At 46.0% G+C, this 16,756-nt stretch overlaps 1 protein-coding gene across 4 annotated transcripts in view; it reads left to right on the plus strand.

The window, feature by feature from the left end:
* The first annotated feature begins 433 nt into the window (after positions 1 to 433).
* The window catches only part of AUTS2 (activator of transcription and developmental regulator AUTS2), a 769,537-nt gene continuing 753,214 nt past the window's right edge, over positions 434 to 16,756 (plus strand). For all 4 annotated transcript variants that reach the window (XM_051636183.1, XM_051636186.1, XM_051636184.1 and 1 more), the window contains exon 1: positions 434 to 727. In XM_051636183.1, the coding sequence (XP_051492143.1) occupies positions 434 to 727 (294 nt within the window). The remainder of the gene's footprint in view (positions 728 to 16,756) is intronic.

A 16,756-nucleotide genomic window follows, 5' to 3' on the forward strand; every position in this document is an offset into this window, starting at 1 on the left:
TTCGGAGATCCTCGCCCTCCCAGCCCCTTGATCAAAGGCATTCCGCTATTCTGATTTATTGCCTGCTTGGTGAGGCTTTTTTTTTTTCTTTTTCTTTTTTTCCTTTTTTTTCCCTTTCTTTCTTTCTCTCTCTCTCTCTTTTTTTTTTTTTTTTTTTTTTTTTTTTTTTTTTACAAAGGCGACCTGAGATCAGCCATTACTTTCCTTGGCTCGCTTATAGGAATCTCTTACATTTGGTGCTTGCCGCTGGTGCCGGTGGAACCGCACTCGGATTCTTTCATCCCCCCCACCCCCCCACCCCCCTCGCTGTCCTCTCCTCCCTCCCTTTCTCCTTCCCACCCTTTCCCTCCCCCGTTATTCCGCCGGGGGAGCCGGATTTGTGGCTGCGGTGGGGCGAGGGGGGGGGAAACGAGAGCGAGAGCCGGCGAGAGACATGGATGGCCCGGCGCGATGCAACGGGCTTCGGAAGAAGCGGCGATCGCGGTCCCAGCGCGACCGGGAGCGACGAGCCAAAGGCGGGCGGCGCGGCTCGGCCCCCGGCGGGGCCGCCGGCCCCGGGGCCGCCTCGGCGCTCTCTTCTTCGGGCTCGGAGAAGGAAGACAATGGGCCCCCGCCGCCGTCCCGACCTCGACCCCCCCGGAGGAAGCGCCGGGAGTCTTCTTCGGCCGAAGAGGACATTATCGACGGTTTCGCGATGTCCAGCTTCGTCACTTTCGAGGCGCTGGAGGTAGGAGCGGCGGGGCTTTGTGTGCGCCTCATTGTGTGTGTGTGTGTGGGGGGGGAAGCGGCGGGGGGAGCCCCCGCGGAGCCCACCCGGACACCCCCTCCCCTCCCTTCTCCCCCAACCTCCTCCCCGGCTCCTTACCCCCTCTCCGGGTCGCTGCCGCCGGGGGTGCCCGCGGGGGCGGTCCCGCCGCCCCGTCCCCGGGGTGCCCCGCTCCCCTCCTGCCGCCGACACCTGCAGCGCGGGGTCCCGGGGGGGCAGGGCCGGGGGGGGAGGGGGGCGGCTGTGTTCCCGCACGGAACCGGGAACGACCCCCCCAGCACCCCAACCATGGGACTGGGGAGTTGTGCGTCCCCCTTCCCAACCCCCCCAAACCCCCCCCCGCCGGCGCTTCCCCTCCCACGGATCAAACTTTTCTCGCCGTGTCCCGGCGGGGTTGCCCACTCGTGTCCGCGGGCCGGCGTGGGGGGGGCGGGTTTTGTGTGTGTGGTTTTGGTGGGGTTCGGTTTGTTTTCCCCTCGCCTGATCGCTGCTGGGTGGGGGGCGCCCGTCCTGCCGCGCTCCCTGCCGGCTTGTCACGAGTGGGGCATGGCGGTGGGCGGCGCGACCCTCCCCGCTCCAGTCGTGTGTGTGTGTGTGTGTGTGTCCCAAAATACCGAAGGAACGAGGTACAGGAAAGCCGGGGCGGGAGGAGGGAGGTGACGCCCGGGAAGCCCCCCGGGGGCTCCTCCCGCCCCAGCCCCGCATCCCCCCCCACCCACGACCGTGGAACCGCTGTCAGGGTGATGGGGGTGGGGGGGGATGCAGACATGCGGAGGCAGCTTCTGGCCCGTTCTTTTTGAAGGGCTTTGTTGTTTATAACTTCTGCTCCAGAGAAGTTTGCCGGGGCGAAAAGCAGATTTATTGGGGTTTTACGTGCGCTGGAGTCACAACTGGAACGATGATGAGCTGTCAGCATAAGTGTGGAGATGGAGCTGATTGTTTAACAAAAAAAAAAAATCTGTGTAGCTCTTCAGCTGTTTAAATGCTTAGCCAGCAATACTTAGTAGCATTTTCAGGGGGGGAGTTGTGTTTTGTTTCTTTCTCTTTTTTTTTTTTTGGATTTGGAATGTCCTTGGTTACACCTGTGTCCACCCAGACTTGACACCTCCGAAGAGAACTTGCTCTGGTGTAATTGAAGGGAGGGTTTGGCCAACAAACCTTCCACATGTTTGGTGTTAGTCTTGTGTAAGCAATAATGAACAAGTGCTGGGGTAATGACGAGATAATTTTACCACCGTTTCTCACCTGGTGAGACCATCCACGAGTGTTCCTCTCAAACCAGAGTGAGGAAGAGTGTGAATACAGGTTTGTTGGCTAGAAGTGAGATTTGCATGCTTCTGTTTCAGACAGAATTCTGTTCTTCCTCAAACAAAGCCCTAGTTTGTGTTGTTAGAGGTTTTATGGGAATACAGACTGGAGAATTTGGCTCTAGTCCTTTTTGGAGGAGAAGTGAAGAGCAAGTTTTATGGTCGAAACTTGGTTGGGCGTTTTAGAAAATGTCTTTAATCTGTTTTACTTCTTGTTTATTTTCCACTTGAAATGCAAATAATTGCTGTGCTCTTTTCTCTTTGCAAAGCCAAGAATGGCTACTCCTTGCCTCCTGTTGTAATCCTGTATCACTAAAAAGGAGCACAGAAACGTTGCCTAGTTCTGCCAGCTAGTATCACGTTCAGATAAAACAATAGCTCGCACACTGAGACTTGACATACTTTTAATGTTCATGTGATAGGTGGCACATTTTGACCTAACGATTTCATGCTGCGTTGAGAAATAATGTCACAGAATCGTTGTTAGGTGCTTCTTCCTGCAGCTCGATGTGTATGTTGAGAAAGTTGTTTCTGAGGATCAGAGGGAGATGAAGGTGTCTAAGGCACAAGCCCAACGTGGCAGGAATTATTGTGTAGCTGCCTGAAGTTTTTGTTGTGATTTTAGTGTTGGTGAGGAGGCTGTGGGTGGCTGGTGGAGTGAGATATCTCAGCCTTGCTGAGATGTTTAGGTGTTAATGTGCTTGAGTTGAGATAAGCAGGCTTGGGTGCCATGGAGAGGTGCCCTGCTATTTATACATCTGATGCTCTGGATCTGCCCCTGGCTCATTGGAAGCCGTGGAGGCTTCTCCCCAGGTTCCAGAAGACACTTGAGCCCAGCATGTGACAAGACTGCCCCAGCCCTGGTTTTATGCTTGAACTTAAGCCTTTTCTAAGGCTTCACTCAGCTGAAAGTGTACAGAGACAGAGTGTGTTTGTCTATTTGATGTGAAAAAGAGTGAAGACCAAAGTGTAGAATGTTTTCACCACTGGAAGATCAAAACCCACGGTCCAGAAGAGGGGAAGGAGGAGGGGAGAGTCACCACATAGGGATGAGGCTGAGCTATATCCTGTGAAGACACCTTTGCAGCTGTAGATGTGTGAGCTGGGTGGATGTGAGGTGAGGTGTCATCCCAGGATCTTCTTATGAATGCTGAATATAAAGCTGCAAACAAGAGCAAGAAATTCCACAAAGCTTTGTTTTGCCTGTCCTTTACTCAGTGCTTTTTGTTGGGCTGACTGCAAAAGCCCAAACTGTGCAAAATTACCAGGTTGTGTGTATCTCACAGAAGGCAAGGGGACACAGGTGCTGCGTGAGAAGAGCAGACATCCCATGGCCTTCAGTAGGAGTCCTCCTGTCTGTTGTGGTTATGTTGATAAAAGTTCCCAGCCCTTGAAGCAAATCTGTCTTTTTAACCAGCTCCCACTCTCAGAGCTGCTTTGTGTCCAGGTATCAGTAGCCTTCTCATGCTTCTCACGTGTAAATTGTTTGGTGTAGAAATAGAGGCCATCTGCTTCTAGTTATCTGTCTCTGGGTTTATGGCAGCCTGTACATTGATCTCTCTAATGTTTGTGTAGGGAATAGGGGAAGAGGTTCTCCTTGTTGATTTTTTTTTTTTCTTTTCCCCTTGGAGTAACAGTTGAGCAAATCCAGTGTTATTGTGGATGTGGCCAGACTGATCCTCGCCTGGTCTTCCTAGGCTGTGGTGTGGTGACATGCAGGGTAGGGCCTGTTCCCTGTGCTGAGGAGCATTCTGGAGCTCTGTCCTTCAGAAACCAGCCCTTACTCTGTAGTTAAGCAGCTGTGATGTGATCCTACGATTTGATCTGCTTCACCTGATCCTCCCATGAGTAGCCTTGCTGGGACCAGCAGCACCAGTCTCTGTGGTTTGCTGCAGAGCAGTTACTCGCAAGACACTTCCTTGGCCTCCTAAAATCTTCCAGCCTGTAAGAGGAGCAAGGCACAGATGCTCAGTACCTGTGGCAGTGTGAACAGTGTCTTGGCAGGCTGGCTACTTTCCCCAGCTCGGCGTGGCCTGTGCTGCAAACTGGTGTGTTTGGTACCAGCACAGCTTGAGGTTCTCCAGACCAGGTGGGCATTTGAGACACCAGTTTGACAGGGAAAGGGCATTTCTCAAGATGTGATAAATTTGTCCCTGGGAGTAACTTTCTCCACACTGTGCTCTGGCAGTGCTGGTGAGGGGCTTTCTGCAGAGCTCTCTGGTGAGGTGAGATTGTGCTAAGATGTTTGTCTCCCTCTATCCCCTGGTGTGGAGGACTCTGGGCAGGAGGCTTGACGTGACATGGCTGTTGACGTGCTGTGGTGAAGATGGTTTACTGTGATGAGAAATGAAATCTGACCTGAATGTTAAGATAGCTTAAAGCCTGGGAAGTGCTTTATGTTTCCTGAGTCAGCTCTGACCATCCCTATGGAGTAAGCATTTGGTTTCAGGTTTTCTGAACACTGAATAAGGTAATGAATTTTTTTCTGGGGATGTTTGTTTAGCTTCAACTCAGGCAGTTCATCTGACAAGCCTGAAATGGGACACAGATATTTATAAAGCGTGGATAGAAGTGGGGTGGGAAAGGAGGGGGACTTACATTGAAATGGGGATTCTTGTTTCACAAAACTGGCATAATTTCTCATCATGCCTAATTTCTGTTCAGCACACAGGCATTAGTCTGCTTTGAGACCATGCTAAATTATCATCAGGTAGAGCCCAATATAATTAATTACAAATGAGAAATGCTGACAAATATTTGTCAAGGAGCTGTTTAATGAGCTTCAAATTCTGTGTCAGATTATTCCATCCACCTAGTGTAAATAATTTTTAGGCAATTGTTCCACTGCATTTGTGTGATTTAGGCAGATGTTAGCTACAGCAGTTTTACATGTTGGGCAGATAATACAAGATGAGATGGAGTAAAGCTTAACAGCTGACGTGGGCTTTAACATAGAGGCACTACTGTTACACAAAATGTGGAAGTAACAGGAAGGTTTGGAAGATACTGAGGTCTCAGTTGTGTGTCTGTGTGCCATGACAGTGTAGCTCTGTGTGTGCATCTGAATGCAGGAATTTGCTCTAATAACTGTTGTGTGATACCCATGGCTAGGCACGGCCCACTGAAAATAGAAATGGCTTGGCTGTGTGACAGCAGAAGCTTTGAGCTGGACACCAGAATGACTGGCTTGCAGAGTGCTTTTCTTCCCCAAATCACTCTCTTCTTGCCAGCCTTGTAGCTGGCCTGATTAGCCTGTTTACTTAAATTCTTTGAGATTTCAAGCAAGTTTGTTCTGCCTTGTCTCTATCCCTTCATATTTCAAAAGGAATTTGATTTTCATGCCTTCCCGCAGCAGCATCATAACATCAGGTGTTTGTTCAGTGCTGTCAGCAAATCCTGGTAGCCCTTCTTGTGTTTATTGACTGCTTAGGTGCTTGGGTGTTTGTCCTAGTCTCTGTTTGCACATGCAAGTCTGCAGATTTAGACCAGCAGAGAAAAGAGTAACTAAATGAAGAGATCTGTGGATGCTGAGTGACATTAAGTTTTGTGTGACACTGGGATATCACAGGGAGTGATGTGCTTATTATTTTCACTGTGTATTTAGAGGAAACAGTAAATTGACCTGAGATCAAATTTCAAGATAACCTTGACAGAGCAACTGAATCTCTTGATGAAAACCGTCAGTGACCAGACCTGAAAAAATAGCAACCCAAACTGAAAGCAGGGCTGAAAGCAGCAGGATGCATATTCCACAAAAGAAATCTCTTGGGTGCTTTTTTAAACCTGTGTTGCTGTCATTTGGGCACCTGAATACTTTTAAAATACTTTAAAATTACTTCCAAAAGCCTGATACCTTTTTGGAAGGTGAGGCACCTGCAGCTCCCACTGACTTGAGTAGCTGAAACTGCCCCTTTGGGCAGGTGATGACTGAGGACTGTGATTGTTGCATAAATATTCTTTTAAACTCCTGAAGGTAACAGTGTGATGAAGGTGGGGAATTTTGTCATTCCCATGGGTGGTAACAGGAGGCACAATGGTCTTGAGTGAAGAAGGAGGAGTTTAAAATAAAAGGACAAGTTCTTTAGATAATGTACTTCAAGTAGTCTCCACTGGCTCTGCTCTTTTAAGATTAACATTAATGGGAATTACGCCACATATCAATAGGACAAAATACACTCTTATCCTTCTTTATCTTGGCATCTTTTTTTTTTTTTTCCCCCCCCCTGTCACTTGGATGAGAAAGTAAGCCCTCATTAAATGTCTGGGGCCTCTGCTGGGATGAGGGAGTGTAAAGAAACAGATTTGTAAAATCAGGGAAAAGGATCAGAAACTTGGAAGGAAAATGATCACTAGGGAAGACAAAAAAAAAAAAATCAGCAGAAAGACATCAAGGGGCTGAGTAATTGAAAGATTGAGTTACAGCACTGAGATCAATAGAGAAATATCAGGGGCTGGATGGGAACACTGAGAACTAGAAGGGGATGTTGTTGCTGCAAGTGGAAGTTTCAGGTAAGATGCATTGCTCTGTGTAAGTGCTCCTTGGTGACAGCCCTGCCCTCGGTATGGGGGGGAATACTCAACAAAATCTCTCCCCACTTAAAAAGTTGTTAAACCTGGTACCTCGTCAGCTGGGAGAAAGGCAGAATGATTCTTCACTCAATGAGATGGCTCCTGGTTTCCCCAGGTTCTGCTACTTTTTGTTTTGTTAGGACTGTTCCTGTCAGTGTGACTGGAAGACCCTGCCACGTTACACCGGGGGGCTGACCTGCAGCCTCGTAATTATCTGCAGCTAAATTAGAAGTTTAATCTTTGTTCTGAGCAACAATAAGTTGAGTCAGATAGGTTTTAAAAATAGCCCGAGCTCAAGTTGAGTGAAGTCTCAAATGCAATTAATAAAAAGGTAATGGAGTTAGGAAGTTGTGGGCTGAAGTGTGGCATGTTTTAACTCTCTGTTTTCCTTTACTTGAACCTGCAGAGCTTTGCTGAGGCCACATTGCCTTGGTTCTGTGAGGGGAAACTGCTTCCAACATTTCCCTGTGTTCTTGTACATCATCCTTATGATTTATCAGCTCAGTATTCGTGTTCTCATTGGGGTTTGGCTCAGCATGTGCCACAAATTACCAATTGTGTGCATTTTTTTGCATAGTCAGTCTGTTGTCATTTTGACTCGATGCCAAGCCGTGGTGAAGACCACTTCAGAACATCATAGTCCTCTAAACTCCTTTGTTGTAAAATGGATATGAAAATCCACTTTGGGAGTAATGAGAAATGGCTAATGCAGGTAGGGATTTGTTTTGCTGTAACAGCAGAACGTGCAGTGGCAATTTGTCAGATCCCCAGCTCAGCTCTGCTGTACTATTTGCCTTGAAGTAGTGTGTTACCTTAATATCTTGAGGAGATTTTTCTCCTTGTATCTTGGCAACACCACTGCTGAAGTTCACACACTCATGCAGTGGAGAAGGGAGGTTTTAACCAAAAGGGTAAGTCTTTCATCTGGTAAATATTATAGGAAGGAGTTTTGTTTCTGTCCCCTCTGCAGGAGTGGTGGAGTAAAAGTCAGCAGAAGTGGATTGTTCCTTGGCACTGCTCATATTTTTGTGTTTGTGAGTTTTTGCCTATGAGGTTTAATTTGATCATGTTGCCCAATGTACACTTCATGTAGCTCTACTTGGCATTTTGTCTGCATCTTGGTCCTACTGGTTTTAAAATCTCCTGAGACACAGACATGGGAGATGTCCAGAGGTGTGTTGATATCTGATGCACCCAAGTTTCTGGCTGCCTGAGCTCTGGATTGTGTAATGCTGGCTGATGCACATGTGACTGATACGATTAATATCCCAAGTCCCAATAGGAATAGTTACTCCACAGCCACTTGAGAGATCAGTTTGGTGTTCTCTGCAGAAATGGTTGCCCATTAATCTGTCTCACATGTGTTTGCCAGCTTTCCGAAGTGGAATTTGCTTCTCCTCTAAAATTGGTACTTTTATGAATTGCCTCTTTTTATGCTTTTATTTGGTAGCAAAGGGGACTTACAGGTTTGGGAGTGAAACCCTACACAAGCCTGTGCTTGTCTGTTGTTGGATGAGCTCATGAAAACAAGCAAACATCTTCAGCCTTTGAGCAATGTCCTGTGCTGGGCATCATTTGAGTGAAACCATCTGGGGTGGGTTTGTGGATGCTGGAGGATGACAGTGCACATCTCAGTTGGAGAGGTGGATGTAGGTGGGTGCCAGGAGCTTCTGGGTTGCAGGTGGGTGATGTTCTGGAGAGGTGTTCCTTGTGTTGCAGAGTAATGGTATCAGAGTTGTATTGGCCTTCAAAATGTTTTATCCTCTCATGCAATCAGGCAGTCATCGGATCCAGAAACAAATTCCTGATCATTTGTCAGCAGCCTTGTTCCATAACAGACTGACTATGAGAGGGACAGTTTTTCAGAGGAGGGTGATAATAGCATGTGCAGATGCCACCTGACCTGTCAGTGAACTCTGCAAGCCACTGTCACTGTTTTCCCTACGTGCAGGTGCAAGTTACCATGTCCCAGGTGACCCACCCTTGGGGCTCTGGGTGACCCAGCTTGCAGGTTGCTCTGGAGTGTCCTAGCTCACCCTCCTGGTACAATCAAGGTGTTCCAATTTCTTTACCTGTGTAGTAGAACCAGTGAGAGAGAAGTGGTTGCCACCAGCTTACCCTGGACCACACGTGGGTGGTCCTCAGGCGGGGGAGAGTGGGGCCCCTGGGAATGAAGCACGAGCAAGTGTAACTTCTCCCTCCTGGCAAGTTCTGCAGCACATGTTTTGCTCTTTGCATGCCATGTCCTATTGCTGAGGCTTAGATGACTTACAAACATGGTGATAATTGCTGCAGGCATTGATTTTTATTTATTTTTGCTTGGGAAGTCCTGAGTGACCCGAGACCTTTCAGTCTGATCATCCGCTTCAGTTTTCTTACACGGATAGTGGGAATGGAGGAGAGGCAGCCAAAGGACCCTGCTCCTTGCTATGAAAGCACAGAATCATAGGATGGTTTTGGTTGGAAAAGACCTTTAAGATTGCCAAGTTCAACCATTAATACCACAAGATATATATATAAAAAGGTATTCCATTATTTGGAAATGCTTCAGTGCCAATGATTTACAAAGATACCTTTAATTTGTCAGTCATATATGGCCCCTTAATCCTCTGTTGGTTTAAAGCTGACTTGGTACATGCTTTGAGAGGTTCTGGGGGTGTCCACCTGGGGAACTATAGGCTCTGTTCTTCACCTGGCTCCTGACCACTTCTGCCACCTTCATCTTGGCTTCTGCACATCCAGGTGCTGAGCACTGTATGTCTCTGGAGGGTTTTATGAGGGTCCTTCAAGGCTTCTCCAGAAACTTCCATCTGGTGCCCAGCTTCCAGAAGGCCCCAGGGAAGGAGCTGGGTGGTGGTGCTGCTGCAAGAGCTGGGTAACACGCACTCTCCAGCTTGCTCCAGAGCTGGCCAGATGTGTTGAGTGGCTGGGCGTGATGTGGCATCCATGGAGCAGGCAGTGGTGGAGGGCTGGAGGCAGAGAAAGTAGTTTTGACCTCTGAGAAGCCTGTGTGGTCAGAAGGCAAGTGAGGAAATGCTGCTGTTGGGGGCAATTTGTATTGTAACTCTGGTAGTGTTGTGGGTTTTAATGCACGTCAAGGGCACTTTGACCTTTGAATGGAATCTTTTGGTGTGAAATTGTGCCTTTTCTCTTCTCTTTTCTTCCTTTAAAGAAAATTCAAAATAAATACTGAAAATGAAAACCGTCTGTTTTGAGGGGACCAAATTGCCTCTCTTTATTTTATGTGATTCGGGTATTGCTGAACGATTAAAAGTCTTAGTAATTTTTACTGGCTGGCTATTGTGCTTGTAGGCAATGACTCTTCCAGCATTAGTCATTTTAACTATGGAAAAAAAATAAAAATGCAATTAATGTGGCTCAAAAGCTGAGTCTGCTGGACTTTAAAAAAAAACCAAAACAAAAACAACCATGAAAAAAAGTAAATTTTAACGAGTTCTGGGATCAGAAAGATACATCTGGTGGATGGATTTTGCCAAGTTTTCAACCTCAGAATGTGTTGAAAAACTCAGTGAATTATGTAGCTACAAAAGTGGATCTTTGCATGTTTATAAGACCTCAGTGCAATCTCCTTATATTTGCCTAATGACAACCAGACATTCTCACAGAGGCACAGCCCAGAAGGACACACATGTGCTGAAGCAGCTCTGTAAGCTGATAGTATTTGTATCAGAATGCTGCTACTAGTGAAGGAATTTTAGAGGATCCATTAAATATAGGGGAGAAAAAAAAATAATCTTAGTAGTGGATGAAAGAAAGGAGAAGAAAGGAAAAGGGGAGGGGAGAGAGGGAACACTGGAACTTGGAATGTTCATGATGTGTGGGCTAAGAGATTGTCCCTCCTCTGCTGAACCAGAAAATTTATAACAACTGTTTGTCATGTGTATATATTTATAGCTATTCACATAATGAAGTTTCATGAGGTTGTAATAACATATCAAGATGGATGTAATTAAAACAGAAGCAAATTGACACCTCGAGATTAAAGGCAAACTCTAAACTAATACACCTGTGTGCTGTCACTTATGTCTTAGTTGTCTGGGGCAGTCTGCCAGATATGCAAATAAAAAAGGCACTGGCAAATTTCCTTAGATCTGTGGTTATGAAAACCCCAACTATTTAATCTTTTACCTAGCCTTGTTCAGGTCTCGAGCAACAGGAGAATTTATTAATTTGGTATCACTGATGCTTCAGGAAGGGTGTGGGCTAAATGATACAGAGAGGTGGGGAAAGGAGCAAGAAGAAACACAGAGCAGGTGGCTGCTAGAGAATAATATTCCTGACACTGGGACCCATCCATTGGAAAAGAGGTGTCAACTGGAGTGTTTCAGATCTGTCCTAACTCTTGAAACTCTAGAGGACTAACAAGGCCTTGACATTGACCTTCTGTAGCATTTGGGCTCAGTTCAATGCCTTTGAAAACTGCAGTGGGATAACAGGCTTTGGTTCCGCTGCCCTGCAGGTGACTGGGGTTGCCAGTAAGGAAACTCCTCCTTACATTTATACATTTCAGATACAGTGGCACAATTCAGATCTGATCTGAATCATTACTGAGTCAGTGAAATGGCTATAAAGTATCTTAGCAATTTTATGTAGTAGTATTTTTCAACTTGTTTCGATTGGCAGTGGAGTTGTGGACACCTGCATAGTGAATTTAAGCCTGCAGTCAATAGGTTTGCTCTCTGAATTAATGGTCTTGGGGTTCTTAGAAATAGCCTGATGTACTGATATAAAATAGGCTATTGGTATGGAGCAGGAAGGGAATTACTTGCCTTCCTAGTTCCAGGCCTGTGGATGGAAGCACCAGCCTTGCTTTTGAGTAGCTTGCACCCCAGATAACCTGCATTCCTTTAAAAGCCCCAGGGATGGAAATAGGTCCTCATGTGGCTTGTGTATAATCCTCATGGCTGGTGATTAGGGTTTTTTGTTAAAAAGCTGATGCTGGTACCTCAAGACTGAAAAACCTTACCTTGTGTGGATTTGGTGGCATGTTCTCCATCCCAGAGAGACCCCCATTCCTCTGCTGCTTCCCGTCACCTCTTCAGATGATCGCAACACTGGGGTTGAGAAGATGAACATACGAGTAGATTAATGTGACTGCAGCTCTGAAGAGCAAAATGATCTCAAATTCAGCTTTGAATTTGAGCTTGAAATTTCTTGCCCCAGATGGGGAGGAGTGAGAGGGGAAGCCCAGCCAGCTGCATTGCCTTTACCAGCCTGCTCCTGCCTTGGGCTGCTGGGCTGCGGCTCCACGGAGAGGTGGCTGCAAAGTTCACCCACTTGCAGGGTGTTATCTGCTGGAAATCTCCAATGAGCATGTTTCATTGTACATTTTGTGAATGAAAGACTCCTTTTTTTTAATACATCTGGACATTAAGGATCAATCATACGAGTTACGTGACTTCAAAGGGCTTTAAAATGGTAGGATTTTTTGTCTTCAGCAACTTTTCTTCCACCTTTAATCTTTCATGAGCAGAAGCTTCAAAAGATAATTAGTAAAACATGCTTTTATCTGCATTTATCTCAAAACATGATTAATTTTTTAACTGCAATTACAGCAATCATTTCAAGTTTCCTCTATATTAATGAGTAAAGGATTTTGGTTTTGAGGGCAAGCCTAAATATGGCTATATTGGCTGAGTGGAAAGGTAACATTTATGAGTGTGCTTTCTGTTTTCATTGCTAGGGGTTGAATTTCCGGTTCCAGGAAGTAATATTTCACATGGATTAAAGTCTTTGAAATGCTCTTGCCTGGCTTCACTGGATCATTTTGAGGAGCTGACAATGATAAGAAATGGATCATGCACTTTGCTAGACCTGGCTACTGAATACCCCGTTACACATTTCCCTGTGTTGCTGCTTTTTTGCTCTGCTCCCTGCACGTGTGACTGGCAGGAGACCCTCTGTGTGCAGCTCTTGGCATTGAAGTGGAAGATACACCATGAGCTGGTTTGTTGTTAATGAACTGGCAATGAACTTGTAAATTTTCACCTTTACTATTACTGCCTTTGTTCTAGGCAGCTGAAGGCGTTTTTTATTGCTGTTTCGCTTCAGGGAGAAGGATGTTCACGTCTGTTCCTTTTTTAAATTGCTGGTACTAATGTCTGTGGGACTGTCCAGCTGGTGGCCCTGCAGCCTGCATCACACTTGTAGGTCAAGTGTGTGGCCCTTCAGGATTCTGAGCCCCTCCTGTCTGCCTGGTCATTGATCCTCCATGGCTCACCCCATGCCCCTGGAAGAGGGTGTCACTGGCACAGGGGTATCCCAAAACAGATGTCCAGCCCAGAGCCTCTGAAAACAATGGGGATTGTTGAAAAGAAAGAGAATTTAGAATACTTTTCACTAGAATGCAGCTTTTGTGTCATTTTACCTTGTGAAGGGTGCTCATCAGCCCTGCCTCCAGCTCCTTCATGAGCAGGAGGGAGAAATTTTGGGCTGAAGTTGCAGTGTTGGTGCTCTGAGCCTCTGAAGAGAGTGGGCAGAGAGCAGCCCTGGGGCTGCTGGGTGATGTGCTGGGTGATGGCCTGGCCACTGGCGCCACAGCAGAGCCTGAGCAGCAAGCCACACTGAGCAGGTGTTGGGAACTGCAGCTAGAAGAAGTGTATTTTATTTTAAATTTAATTTTTTTTTATTTTGTTATTATCTATTTTATCTTTTTTATTCAGTTCCCTTCATTTAGGCCCTAGTCTTTGGTGTCAGAGGTGATCTGGTGTAAGCCTGCGTGGCCTTGGTTCATGTCTAAACTGGGATTCCAGTTTCCCTGCCCTGCAGTCTCTGGGGAGGTGGATGGGATGATGACTGCCACAGTGGACTGGGCAGCTGCATAGGAAAGCATGCGAGTGTATAATCAGATTTCTGATAAAACCAGGTCTCTTAAGTCCCTTGAATGGGTAGCTTTGCTGTGAATAGGCTCATAGGGTCTGCTGTGGCTGCTCTCTTTCTTTGGTACTCTTGACAAAAAATTGCTCTGGTATCCTTGTTGGCATATTTTTACATCTGCTGTCTGTATTTTGGATTTGTCCTGGCCACAATCTTATTTTGTTTTGCAAAATCTACCTGGGCTTGGGATGGAGATAAATGTTTGCTAAGGCAGATTTGGAAATTGCATTGTTGAAATACAGCCCATATGGGCCATTGTGAAATGGTTACTGCAGCATATAATTGCCTTCACAATGATGTGCTTTGTCATTTTACTTCCATCTTCAAAGAGGCTCTCCTGTAGTCTGCTGACAGCAATGGTGGTATTAGAAAACATATGGATTTGTAAAGGCATTAAACTGGCTTTAGTTCAAGGATTAGATTATAATGTTAGAGTATGGGTCACCACATTTTCATGTGGATAGGCTGCACTTGACTGTGTGGGTGAATGTTGTAGGCTAGGGAAGAGTTTGTTTATTTTTGAAAATATCTGACATAATACCCTTTCAGATACATGGCTAAAGAGGCATCCCTCACTGTGGTGTACATGCTATGAGCTGCACCTCTGTCCCAGGGGATGGCCCACCTCACCCTGCTGGGCTTGGGTAAGGAAGGGCTTTGCTGGCTTCACTGACAAGATTTTCAAGCAGTCTTGGAGGGAAGTGCCAATTACAACATGGAAAAATTCACAGAATGTGAAAACCACAGCATTGGCCTTGAAGTGTTAAGGGGGTTTTTTGAGTCCTCTGTGCTGGGCTGCTACTCTGAATATTTTGGGTATTTATGTTCAAATAGAAAGGATGTGCTCATACTGTACAGCTCCACAGATATCTCAGAGTGTAGGGCAATCTCTTCAGCTTTTTCCTTTCTTCCTACCCTCCTATTTTCAGCTCTGGGTTTTCTGGGGCAGGTTTGAGGTCAGTGCAGCATTTGCATCGTGGGATGCCCATGTCATAGGATGTGACACGCAGCCTCTCTCCTGACTGGGGTGATGCTCGTGCTCTCTACACTATCAAGAGGGGAATGCTGGAGAGGGAAAATACTCATAAAGAAGATCCTTCTTTTTTGGTTTTGTTACTATTTTGGTCTCACATTTTGCAGCCTGCTTGGTTTAGCCCTCTGCCCAGCCAAAACACTGAAGCAGGCTTGGCCCATGGCCACCGACACACTTGCTGTTGTGTTTGGGTTTGTGCAGGTCCCTCCCCAAGCAATTCTTCTGATATCTCTTGTCTTTCAAACACACTCTTTAATTAAGATGCTGAGCTGATTCTTGGAAGGTGTGGGCTTGTTTCTGTGTGAGCACAGTCATCTTTCATAACCTTGAAGCGGTCACTCCCCTTGCAGTTCAGCACCTGCTTTGTGGTTGTGCTGAGTAAGCGTGGGTTTGGGCTTGGATCCATGGGTATGCTCATGGGAGATGCTCTGTCCAGGCTTGTAGGTGTGGGTCTCCTGACTGGGGAAAGCAGAGCTGTGGGGACAATGCTGATTTGTGAGACACTATTTAGTGTGAAGTCAAAGACGTGTTTAGGTGTCACCTTGAGCTAGAGCGCTAGTTTTGCTGTAGCTGAGTTTTCCTGTCTACAAAATGGCTTTAATAATACTTTCCCTTTTTAGAGATTGCCTGGCTACTTAATTAGCATCTGCAGGATACTAAACAGTAAGTGGTTAACAAAAAATATTTACATACTTTAACTGTAGGGCATCAAAACAAATGCTTTTGTACATTTAGCAGGAACCTGCCTAGAACACACACTTAAGTAACTGAAGGCACTTGTATTATTGTCAGTTACCTTTTAAAAGAAAGCTATAGTTTTGCCTTAAAACTGTTGACAGCAATCACTTTGTTAAGGAAATCTGATGGGAAGGGAAACCCAGTGAAATTTGGATGAGTGCTTTATTTTTCTTTATACTGTTACGGTTTTTAATGATGTAAAAGTTAATGTTTCTTTGTTTTGGTTTGTTTCAGCTTTAAATCGCTTACAACATTATCTCTTCTAGCTGTGGTGGATATCAGGGCTGGCTTATGGTAATAGATTTCCTGAAATCCTTGCAGAATAGAGAAAAAACTCATTCTAGCTATGAGAAATGTTAAAGGCTGTATTACTAACTCTGGCAATTCTAAGGGTGATAAACAAATTAGTTCTGTCATTAATGCCAAGGTCTGCAGGTGTAATATGTCATGAAATTGGTATCTCTGTTACTAATTGGCCTATACCAAGAAAAAAAACAACAAAAAAACACAGAGGATTGGATCCTTGTGTAATGAATTTACACACAAAGCTGCTTTGTGATGGGTTTGTGTAAGATGGACCTGAAGGTCTTGCACATGGGGTGTTTTTGCAGCAAACTGTGCAGAAGTGAAAAGCATGGAAACTTGGTCCAGTGAGAAGCTCCCATTAATATCCCCAGGTTTTGCAGCAAGCCCTCCTCAGGGCTTTATTTAAGAGGAGTATTTATACAGATGTTTAAATCAGTGCCTCTTTAGGGCAGTGCTTGAGTAGCAAGTTGTTAAAAATCACAGCACAGTGCACTTGAATACATGCTTAAGTGCGGTCAGGAGCAGGATGTTGTTATATATATATATACACAAAGATTAATGTGAGGCTTCAGGACAGTGATGTTTTCTAAATTCATTTATTTTGAGGGAAGGCTTGACAGAGTGGGTTGAGGGTGTGTGTTTTGTTTTGGGGCATTCAAACATCCAACTCTGGCGTGAGGCAGCTCCAGCCCCCTGAGCAGCAGGGCCAGGCTGAGGTCCCACGGTCTGACCTTGCCTCCTGCTGCAGCCTGGCATCTGACCATGGGATGTGGGACACTGCTCCTTGCTGGACCACACCTGGATAGGCTGGAAAAGCCCATGTAGTGTGTCCCTTGCCTGGTGCCTGAATGCAAGCACACTTCTGTGCAGTGAGAGTGTCGGGTGGGTCTGGATTCACCCACAGGTTCAGTGTCCATGCAAACTCTCTCAAGCTGAAGCCTCTGCTGTGTGGGCTTGAATTTTGTTTCTTCTGAAGAGAAACGGTGAACTTTGCAGCCTTGTTTGCAGTACATCCCTGTTCATGAGCAGTCATCAAGATTTCCCTGTCAAGCAGCATTACTTTGGGTAATTATTTTGGGAAGCTACCAGGGAGTTGCTTCTTCATCCCCCTGGTGCAGACACCTTCCCACCCAGCCACGT

Source organism: Apus apus, chromosome 18, assembly GCF_020740795.1.
Source record: "Apus apus isolate bApuApu2 chromosome 18, bApuApu2.pri.cur, whole genome shotgun sequence".
In the NCBI taxonomy this organism is placed as follows: domain Eukaryota; kingdom Metazoa; phylum Chordata; class Aves; order Apodiformes; family Apodidae; genus Apus; species Apus apus.